This window comes from Atta cephalotes, assembly GCF_000143395.1.
Source record: "Atta cephalotes unplaced genomic scaffold scaffold00077, whole genome shotgun sequence".
Classification (NCBI taxonomy): domain Eukaryota; kingdom Metazoa; phylum Arthropoda; class Insecta; order Hymenoptera; family Formicidae; genus Atta; species Atta cephalotes.
Window position 1 is genome coordinate 629,601 of NW_012130141.1, and position 11,589 is coordinate 641,189.

Genomic DNA, 11,589 nt, shown 5'->3' on the forward strand with positions numbered 1-11,589 from the left:
ATTTTAAAAATATTTTTATTGAAAATATTTCAAAAAATGGTCATTCACATGAGTATTTCATTTAGACTAGAATCAAATCCGAAATTTGTCATTTGCTAAATGAATCGACCGTTCTCACACGGAGCCACATGTTACTCCATGTGGCCGTTAAGCGCTCAAGTTCGCTTGTAAGTAGCGCCATCTGGTCGGCGTGAACTCATCTACGTGAACTACGTTGTCGTTGATTGAACCCGTCAGTGAATCAGCTGATCGCCTTGCATTACGTGGAAGAGAATCAGCTGTGCGCGACATGGACGAGCTGGCGAGCGTAGATCTCGAAATACCGCTCGCCAAATACGAGTGTAAGTATCAATCGCAAATTTTTTTCTTAACATTACCGTTTTCTTTCGCTCTTTTCTCGAAAATATTTCATCTATCGACGTGTACTTTGACGCGTCTTCGCACACGACGAATTCTAACCTCGTAATCGCAACTGACGCAAAGTTTCCGTAATATGACGCAAATCCCTCAGCCACAGTTTTGAAAATAATCACGAAAAAAATCCATGTTTTCTGTTACAGATTTGGATCACACCGCGGACGTACAGTAAGTACTGCATTCAGTTGTAGCGATTGACCGATTAATCTTGAAGGTTACTTCGCCGGCTAACCTAAAAAAGCACGCGCGCAATTGTGCGGAAATCGATAGACGTTTAAAAGCTTATTTGTGACAGAGATTGATTCGGCAATGTATAAATCACCGATTATGTTTTCAGATTGCATGCATGGGGCGACACCATGGACGAGGCTTTCGAGCAATGCGCGATGGCCATGTTCGGTTACATGACGGATCTCGAGCGCGTGCAGGTCACACAGGTGCATCACATCGAGGCCGAAGGTGACGACATGGAGAGTCTACTCTTTCACTTTCTTGATGAGCTGCTCTTCATGTTTAGCGCCGAGCCATATATAGTCGCCAAGGTATTTCTTTGTTGCGACATTTCTTTGTGATCAATATAGATACTTGCTAATAATTTACCGTTACAGCAATAACAGTACCATCCAACTTTTGATACATATAATACATTATAATATAATACATATAATGTCACAGAAATGTAATTGTATGATTCGTATATGAATTTTGTATTCTACATGAAATATTGAAGACTTTCTTTGCTATATATTAAAAATAATTTCTTAATATTTTATTCTTTTGCTTGGCTTTATAAGTAATATTACTATGTATTAATTAATTCATATAATTACGACATATTTTATTTACACGAAATTAATTTGAAATGATCGTCGAATAGTCCTTTCGGTTGGACCGCGAAGATCGTGAAACTTACCGCATTTACATCCAAACCTAAAGGTGAAAATCTCTCCGCACGTCTGTCACTAGAAAGTCAAGATTACCGAATTCGACCGAGAAGGATTTAAAATCAAGGCAACCGCGTACGGCGAGGAGTTCACAATTGGCAAACACACGCAAGGCGCAGAAGTAAAGGCCATCACATACTCGGCAATGCAGATCAACGATCGCCCGCGGGTGGAGCGACCCGAAATCTTTGTGATCGTCGATATATGATATTATCCTCGCCTGTCGATCGCACTGCACACATATTTCAACAATATTTTGCTGCACAACTTTCTGGTAATGCTCTAACAACAATGAAAAAGTAGTGGGGAAAAATAGGAGGGAGGGTTACTTAGTTTGAACGGATGGTGCATGGAAAAAGTAGAGGAAGGTAGTCGAAGAGCAAGAAAGGAAATCGTATACCTCCCCTATGGTCTACATAGGAGCGATCCTTTTGTATTTGCCCCGTAGGGTTCAAATAAATACGTTACGAAGAATGCACCGGGCCCCCCTTCTTCTTGGCTCGACTTGACTCAGGCGTGTACTAAGATTACCCGAATTCCCGGCAAAGTGCAATAAAAAGAGCCAAGGGATTAGTCATTTGTTATTAAGAAATGCATGTGAATTTTTATCGTTGTTACATGTATTTTTTTTTGCTTATTTAACATTATTATTTACAAAATATAATCAATATGATAGAGTCTCTCTACTTCAATAGCTATTGCCTTTAAATTATGGTTCTCTTTTATCTTTCTCACTACATATTTCTCTCGCAATGATCATATGGGAAAGCGAGAAAAATGAGATTGATAAATTGATAAATTGATTACACGTACAATAATCTGCATGCGTCATTAAAATAAAGCCCATTTTTGCCAATTTAAACTATTTTAACTATTTTATAATATTATATTGTTTATTATAATATTGTATTATAATATTGTTTATAACATATGTATTTATTTGACTAATATTTATCGCATATATGTACAATTGTATGTTTCAGTTATCTGCGGTAAAATGAAAAAACTGATTAATTTTAAATGTAGGTCACAGCTTTTTGTTGATATTTATAAAAAGGTGTAGTATGTTAACGCTATTTCTTTGATATTATATTGGGTTGTCCGGAAAGTTCGTGCCAATTTTGAAGGAAAATTGAAACGCAGATTTAAATTTTAGTATACATTTATTAAATTTAAATCTTTTGCGGCGCGAACTTTCCGGACAATCCAATACACGTTTCAAATCTGTACAATCATCCAATAGAATTATATTCTATTGTATATGCAGTGCATATGAGTGTATATTGTGACATAAACTATTATAATTGAAAAAATTGAACTGAGCCATTCTCATCTTTTGAGAAAATAATGTTTAAAAAATATAATATCCATTATTTGTACGAAACTCCAGTTTTCCAATGAAAAGTAGCATCTATTTGACGCGATTACATTGTATTGTATTGTATATACTTGATACGAGACGGCGATCGAGGAGTCTGAATTGTGATAAGGAGATCACCGTCAGTGATGAAATTGAAATAAAAAAAAGTGCGACTTTTTGCCAGTGATAATTTTGTCCCTGTCCATCGATTTTCTCGTAGAGTTTTCGACATTCTCGGGTCGGGAGAGGGCCCTGCTCGTCTTTCGTCCCGCTACATCCCTGCAGCTGAATGCCCCTCCATTCGCGAAGGAAGGGACGATCGTACGGCGGAGTTTCGGGTAAGACCAGGCAAGAAACGAGGGGCATCAGTTGTCCGGCAGGATCGTCGAGTCGAAGGCAGTCGAAGGCGCGTGTGCGTAAGCGCTTGCACGATCGTTGTCAAATTAATACGTCACTAAATTGCATAATTCGCGAGTGCTGCCTAACGCCGTGTCCGTAACGCGTTGCCCCTCCGTCCCCCCTGGATCCTCTGCCGTGAGGAAGCCTGGATTAAAGGGACCTGATATCCGTCGGCGTTTACAGAGAGAAAGGGACGGGAAAAAGGGAGAGGGGAGGGGAGAGGGAGAGAAAGAAGGAAAACGAGAAGACATTCACTTTGTTCTGTTCGCCAACACCCCCGAGCATGGCGGACCGGTATGGTAATAGTGCGCTCCGGAAACGCGGGAATGCTTGCGAGAGTGCTGAAAATAGATAACCGGTGCCGCGACGTCGTCGTCGAGGACGAGAAGACGAACGGTTGTGAGGATATTTCGCGATAAATAACCGTTCTCGTCACTCGACTTTGGCGATCCCTCGACCGTGGTGGAGCAGCCGGCGGAGTAAGTTTTGGCGGGTAAACCAGGTGAAGGCGACGCGCAACGATCGCCGACGCTCACCGGGGGCCGAGGCGAGTTTTCCTAGCTGAGGATCTCAACGAGGATTCTCGAGAATCTCGAGGAAACGCGATGACGCGCGTGAAACGGCACGGAACGCGTTCGTAATTGCGATAATAGCCAGTCGACATTATCGAGTGATTATCGCGCGCGTCGCATTCGTTAGGGGGGTATTTTAGTAGGCTCGCTCGCGGGGATTCGCGTGTGCAAATGTCGTGATATCATCTGAAAAAGGCTCGGTCATATCGGGTGAACGCGATTGAACGCAACACGAAGCCGCACGAAGCTGGTGGCGACCAGCGACGACGGTTTTGGCGCGCGTATTTCAGCTGTCGCGTGCGACCGGCAGATGGCCGGTGCGCCGGCTCACGGACGACACGGACACACCGAGACGTCGCCGCGCGACACGCACACGAAGAGATCGACCATTGCCGTTACTGCTACGGCGAGGGTGCCGCCGCGCCGTCCGCTCGGAAGCGCGCGCACTTATGAAAGGCGGCGAGGAACGACGCGTTGTCATCGCGTGAAACGCGAACGATCAACGAACGCGTCCCGAATCTCCTCGCTCCGCAAAAGTGCCTTCCGCCCGTCCGAGCCTGCACGAATTCAATCATTCGTCATTCGTCACGAGTGCCGTGCTGCTGAGGACGTTTGAGTTTCTCCGAGAGAGCTAGCTGCCCTAATTCCGGTAAGTCTACGCCTCGCGTCAGGTCGCTTTAAAGTGTCACCTGTCGAACGCCGAGTGAGACAGCGAGCGAGCGAAAGAGAGAGGGAGAGAGAGATTTCCATTGGTTACGAAACTCGTCATTTTTTCCGACGTAATCTTCCGTGGACGCTTCACGCGCGAGAAATACAGCGAGATTACACCAACATCACGATATTATCCGCCACCAACGTAGCGTGACTCGTTCACTCATACACATTCGGAAGCGTCATCCTCTTCCCTTTCTCTCTGTCTTTCTCGCGCTCGTTGACTCGTACGCACGTTTAACGGCTTGCGACGCATGCGTGCCGCGCTTTTCCGCGATCGGGTCGTATCGCATCACATCGCATCGCATCGCACATACACCGCATACACGCGCCGGCGGCGACGGCGGCGGCGCCGCGCGACAGCCGACACGAGGCGACGCGACGCGACGCGACGGTGCCAACGTGTGGTCTCGCATACACCAGCAGTATATACACCGACACCAACACATAGTTGTGAGAGCTGGTGGTGCGGAGGGTACGGCCGGTACACCACCTCGCGACTCGCGAGGCGAGAGAGAGACTCTCCCTCCCTCCCGTAGACATTCGCGAATACGCACGGACACGCGGCTGGTTCTCTCTTTCTCTCTCGTTCCCTCTCTTGGCATCTCGCGAGCACCGGCGCACGCGGCACACTCTGTCCGCTTCTCGTTACCCGAATCGGCCCAGTCGTGCCAGTGCGCCACGGTACCCGCAGTCTGGGGTTCCCGTCCATAGCCATACATTCAGTCGAAGCAGTCGAAGCAGTCGAAGGAAAGAGCGAAGTAGCGAACCGACCGATCGTCCGGACCTTCTTGCTTGGCGTGCCGGCCTCGTACGTACATACGTACACGCGCGACGCAACGAGACACGTATAAAGAGGAAGAAAGAGAGAGAGAGAGAGAGAGAGAGAGAAGGTTCGTTTCTCCTTGCTTGCTTCGCCGGCCTCCTGGTCGGCCTGAGTCGAGCTGAGCCGAGCATGCCGAGGCGGGGCTCGCTCTAAGGTTCAAGCCACGCTGTATTCTAGACAGTGAAAAACATCCGTAACGTTCTCGATTCAGCATATTGTTCTGGAACAACGAGCGTTGTACGAGGAATCGCCTGGTTCGTCTTTGCCTGGCTACCTGCTGCCTACTTGGACCCGCCTGTGCGTAGCGTAACCGTAGCGGCAGATCGAATCGCGCAGAAAATGGACACCGTACTCTAGCAGCAGCAGCAGCAGCAGCAATACGAATACGCTCGTAGAAAACGAGCGACCTCGAAAGAAAAAGAGCGACGTATGCCAGGGCAGAGTAAGAGGGAGAAATCGCGCAAAGTACGGCGAGAGTATGTAAAGCCGCAACGATTACAGCCACGTCGAGGGAACGGAGGGAAAGGGTGAGAGCGGGCAATAATTTGAGATATACATCTCGAGGCGATACAGGCCGACGAGGAAGGGCTCGCTCCGTCTGTCGTCATCGTCGTCGTCGTCATTCTCCTCCTCGAGGAGGCTCCGTACGTTCGTTCCGTCCGGCGGACGATTTTGCCGTTAGCCGCGGTGTTCCTCTGTGCCATATCCCTCTCGAAACTCGAGTGCCGGGATCGCCGGGATCGAAAGAGACCACCCGGACTGGGGGATGCCCGGCTCCAACCGTCCTGCGACGGCTGCAACACGCGCCACACACGCCGCGTGCCGTGTGCTGGCCTGCTGCTGAATCTTCTCCCGGAAGAGAGCGCGGGTCTCCGTCTCAAAATACTGTGCGGCGCGGCGCAGCGCAGCGCACACATTCGCGAGCAGCCAAGTAAGTAGCAAAAAACCGGGAGCGAGCCGTCGTGAGAGGAGGAGGGACGGAAACGCTGCGCTGGCGAGAGCCGAGAGAGAAGAGAGAGAGAGAGAGAGAGAGAGAGAGAAAGAGAGCGGACGGACGCATTACCTCTTCGCGCCGATCGCGCCGACTTTTGCTACTTCCGTCTCTCTTTCTCGTCCGAGATCGCGACGTGTGTCGTCATCAGCGGCGGTGGCTGTTGATGACGACTTCCTAACGAGAAACGCAGTTTTTACACGCCACAGGTCAGCACCCGGACCGATTATATGTTTGCCCTTCCTCGATTCGCCTATCGCCGTGCCGGTAGAATACCGCGAGTTTCGCGCTTTGGCCAGGATGCGTCGAGGGAGCATCTTCGGGGAAACGTCTCCAAAGCAGCGGCCGATCGCGCCGTTCCTTTACATGACGTGACGGGTAACGCACCTTACTAGGGACACACCGGCGGTGTCGTCTCGGCTCTTTAAACGAGTTCGCCGCGACGCGATGGTCTCACGTATACGCGAGTATGTATACGTGTGCTCGTGTCTGTGTGTGCGAGCACGCGTATCTCTCACCAGTGACGCGTCGAACCGGCATGTATGTGCGTGCGTGCGTGCGTGCGTGCGTGCGTGCGTGCGTGCGTACGTACGTATCGTGCGTACGTAAAGGAGTGGGCGAGCGCGTCGATGTGCACGAGGCCGTGACTTCGATTCTCATTATTTACCAGCGATATGGCACGAGATCGAGTTCCTCGAGATTCCGCGAACGCAATTCTCGATTAATGTAAGGGTGGCGCGAAGAGGGAAACAAGCAATCGGACGAAAGGCAGAGATCGTCGTGTAAATGAAGGCAGCTCGGAGACTCCTAATATTTGCTTGCATTCTGGTTCGGTTTTTTTCTTTTTTTCGACGCCTAAATATGTTTCTCGAACGGCCAAAAGACGAAAAGGACAGACCTCGATTCTCGAAAACGTGCAGCGAAAATGATCATCGAGGCGCGCGATATTTGACAATTCCACCAATAGAGAGGCATCGCTTCCCTCCGCTTGCGCGCCATTGGTCGTTATCGTACGATAGCACTTTTCCTGGGGTCTCGCTCTTTCGAGAAGGAATCGAGAATTCTCTGACAATCGACGACGCGAGAACGCCGGCGGCAACGCGTGGCCTTCGATCGATGTTAACAGCTGATTGCACGCTATGTCGGGCTAGAACTGTGGCACCACACTCGCCAGGTTTTGATAAGAGAAGCCAGAGACTCGAAATAAAAAGAACATATCTGGAGTGCTATCGCTCTATTTCAACATTCAGCTTACTGCTGTACTGTTGACTTAATTGGTCAGTTAATTCTAAGACTGCATACATTTTTATAGACGTGGACTACTCCGTGCGTTTTTCAGACTTCCATATATCTATAACACATAATTTAAAAAAAACAAACGTATCTATGTTTTTCAACATTTCTTTTTTCAAGATCAAATAATTATAAAATCAAAATTTATTGTCAACCATAAACTTAAAGTCGCTAAATAGTCAAGTACAAACATTCAAACAAAAAAGTCCCAAGAAGCTGGAAATTTTCATTGGATATCACGAGTATGCAGCTCTAGGATTAAAGAAAAAGGAGATTAAGGACAACTTTAATTGATTAGAAAGAATTTGTTGTTAACATGTAGAACAAAATTAGATCAGGAGCAGCGGAATATATGATTGAAAATTGTGCTTTTGTAAGCAATTCTGCCGGTTGAATCAATCATTGATTAAATTAATCGAGATTTGGTCGAAGTCACCCTAAAGGGAGATAGCTAGGCTGGTGTCGTAGAGCTCGCGACCTAAGACCTTTACGAAATGAAGGGGCAGAGAAACGGAGAGGAAGAGAGATAGAGAGATAGAGAGATAGATAGAGAGGATCGGCCTCGTCACATCTGGCCGCCTGAAGTCTCGTGCACACGAAACACATTGCGCACATTTCGTTTGCATCTTCGCACAAGCCACAGCGCACGTCTCGTGGACGCCCGCCGCCGCCACCGTCGTGGTTGTGGATGGCGGCGGCGTTTCCTATCTTCGACGCACTGGAGACTTGGCATTAGTGCCCACATCGTCCTCGATTGCGAACATACGGAGCAAAGTCGTGAAATTATCCTGCCGGCGCCTATTAGTAACCTCCTCCGAGCTCTATTTAATCTTCGAGTAAGTAATCGTGTAGATTTTGTCGCGTTCTTTGTTAAACGTGAACACGTTTCCGGGATCGATGTTGCAACGCACTGTCGATTCTGCCAACTTTCGCCAACGTGACTCTACGCCGGGGTTGACTTGACGGGCCATCCCCGTGAGCGACCAATCAATGGATAGGAAGGCAAAAATTTCAGCCTTCGCGTCGAGGTAAAAATGTATGGATAAATAGTTTGATGATAAAAAAGGTGTTGAAAAAAGTCATTTTTTTTAATCGATACATCATTTTTACATCGAATGCAGCTGCCGATGTGCTGTGCGATGCTTCATACTTTGGTTTCGAGATAACGGCTGACCAATCAATGACTCCGCGTCGTGCATTGCTCCCAACCTTCCAAGCACAAATCGTGACGCTATTGGTCTCGAGAAATCCTAGTAGCTCTCACTAGTAGTTAATTGTGTATCCGGCAGAAGACTCGAACTGGAGTTGCTCCAACTTTTATCGACTTATAACATCGATTCTAAATTTTTTTTCTCTCAGTTTATCTGTTTGCTAACGAAACTGAATCAACATCCCTATATAAAGTTGTTGAATGATTTTTTTTAAAAGTTTTATATAGTTCAACATTTTTTATCAAGTTTTTTTTATCACAGTTATCTATAACACAGTATATAAAATTACACAGTATATAAAATATATATATATATACACAGTATATATACAGTATATAAAATTATATAAATAATAAAATAGAACATCACATCGAAAGCATAATCGATCTATCCAAAGAGAAACAGATTAATAAGCAAGTTAACAATTACTTTACATTGATTTATTACTCCAAAACATTATCAAAATTTTCTATAATCGCTTTGAATAAATCACAACCACAGGATGAAGGAATATGTTCGCGAGACGCAAGCACTATCTCTTTAAATCATACCCGGAACGATCAGCTTGTCTCGGAATGCTTGTTCTTTTTTTCTAAAATTCCCCGGGCCGAGCTCACCATGGGTCCGTTCGGAGTGTTGAGACGCATACCAAGCTATGTGGAGCCCTTAAGTTAGCTTATTCGATTTAAATCATCTTGCAATACAATACTCTCAACTTGCTTCTTTTGTATACATTTCGTTACTTTTAGATATTTCTATATCTTTTCTTTAATAATATTTTGAAAAAATGTAATTAAATGATAAAATATAAGATAATATGCAAATGAAAATAATAATTTACACTTTTTTTCGAATTCGATATAAGAATAAGAAATATTTTTTTTTGGATTAATTGTTTTGAAATTAATTTTTTACTTCTTCCGCAGAATAATTAACAGGAGCAAAGAATTATTTATGTAATGTATTGATTGATGTCATATTTATTATATTTTTCAAATTCATCGAGTTCAGTTCTCTTGCTTGATTATATAACAATTATTGATGAAAAAGAATATAAGCTGCGCAATTATGCTTAATGAATATCATGCAGTCGAGTTTGCTGAAAATGTAGCTTGAGAATCGCTGTTGTAGAAAGAGAAGCAAACGTACTTATTTGTATTCAGTAAAAAATCGTACACGTGACTACGATATATTTGTTTGGTGCAGATTCAGTGCAGACAAATGAATCTAAAGTCTATGCCAAATTATATGTTGTGATGTGACCAAGTGAAGAAACTGGTATTAATCTTAATAACTAAAATCACACGTATTTTTATCACGTTACAACATGCGCATATTCCAATTTGCGCAGACAAATATTGCATTTTGTAAGATGTACTGATGCGACATTTACGTGATGTTTATACTGACGCAAACGTACTTACGCGAGAAATGACTTTCGAGAATGTAATCTTCTTATTTATAGCTTCTGATGGATATAAACGGCGTCACGTGTGGTCGGCTTCAGTTGACACACGACAAACTAATCTGTAAGCACGGAAAAAGTATTATTTCGCATCAACATTTCTACTTCAATCTTCCAAGTTATCTGTATATGGATCGGTTGACGAATTCGATTGGATTCACTCAGTTTGCACATTTTGCACTGGTGCACATTAAAACTATCGTCCACAAATTGACGCAAAAAATGTGTATTCAATTTAATATAAAAGCGAATTAAACCACATTTTATTGTGCTATTAACTAAAATCGGAATTTTATAATTCGAAATATTTGCATTTGATTTTTATTCAGATTAAATTAGTATACAATGACTTTAATATGTACTAGTGCATCCAATCGAATTCGCTATATTTCTACGACCATAAAATAAATGCGCGCGAATCTTTCTTATTTTTAGACAGGCAGAAAATAATTGCATAGCTGGAATTGAAGACATCGAATCTTGATTATCGACGATTATACGACTTTGGACTTATCAATAAAATACTTGAATAATGATGAGACAATTCTTTTGTGTCTTTTAAAAGATAATGACGAGCGATCAGCTGATATTTTGAACACTGAGAAATAATTCGGGATCAGAGATTGTATTCTCGAAAATATCGCATACAAGAATGTACGAAAATACTATAGTATACGTTATATATGTATATTATAGATTTCCCTAGTATTTTCACTTGCGATATTTTTCGAGAATAAAATCTCGGAATTGATAATTTCGACAAGTTTCGACGCTACAAATAGATATAAACACGTGTGATTTTATTATACATTTATCTTATATTTAAATATCCGAATAAGACTTTTCTTTTCTTCTTTCTTTCTACTGATATGCTTAGTTTCATTTCTATTCAATTTCTCCTTTCATTTGATATGCTTAGCTTCATTTCTATTCAATATCTCCTCTCGAAATTTGATACATATGTAAGTCGGATTTCTTCAAGTTCAATTTCATCTATTAGTTCCTCCAGTTCTATTTTATTAAATCTTCTCCTCGCTTTTCAAGTTCCATGTACATTATTTAACGGAGTTATTTCGTTCTTTGTCGCGTTTCTCTTCGGAACGCGAGCGAGAATCAAATTTTCTTCAACACCATCGTTCTTTGCTTCTCGTAGCCACTTTCATTGGACTCACGAGTCTCGTGTGCGTCCGACCTAAAGCCGCGCAATCCGATCGCGCCAAAGACAGGGAGAGAGAGAGAGAGAGAGAGAGAGAGAGAGAGAGAGAGAGAGAGAGAGAGAGAGAGAGAGAGAGAGAGAGAGAGAGACGACGAGACGAGACGTACGTACGTACGTACGTACGTACGTCGTCGTCGTCGTCGTCGTTACGTTCGTTCGTTCGTTACGTTCGTTACGTCGTCGT

At 44.2% G+C, this 11,589-nt stretch overlaps 1 protein-coding gene across 1 annotated transcript; it reads left to right on the forward strand.

The window, feature by feature from the left end:
* Positions 1-289: 289 nt before the first annotated feature.
* On the forward strand, positions 290-1,569 carry LOC105624412 (protein archease-like). Its single transcript, XM_012205779.1, has 4 exons — positions 290-341; positions 561-585; positions 755-959; positions 1,384-1,569. The coding sequence occupies exons 1-4, from the start codon at positions 290-292 to the stop codon at positions 1,567-1,569; spliced, it is 468 nt and encodes a 155-aa protein (XP_012061169.1).
* The last annotated feature ends 10,020 nt before the right edge of the window (positions 1,570-11,589 follow it).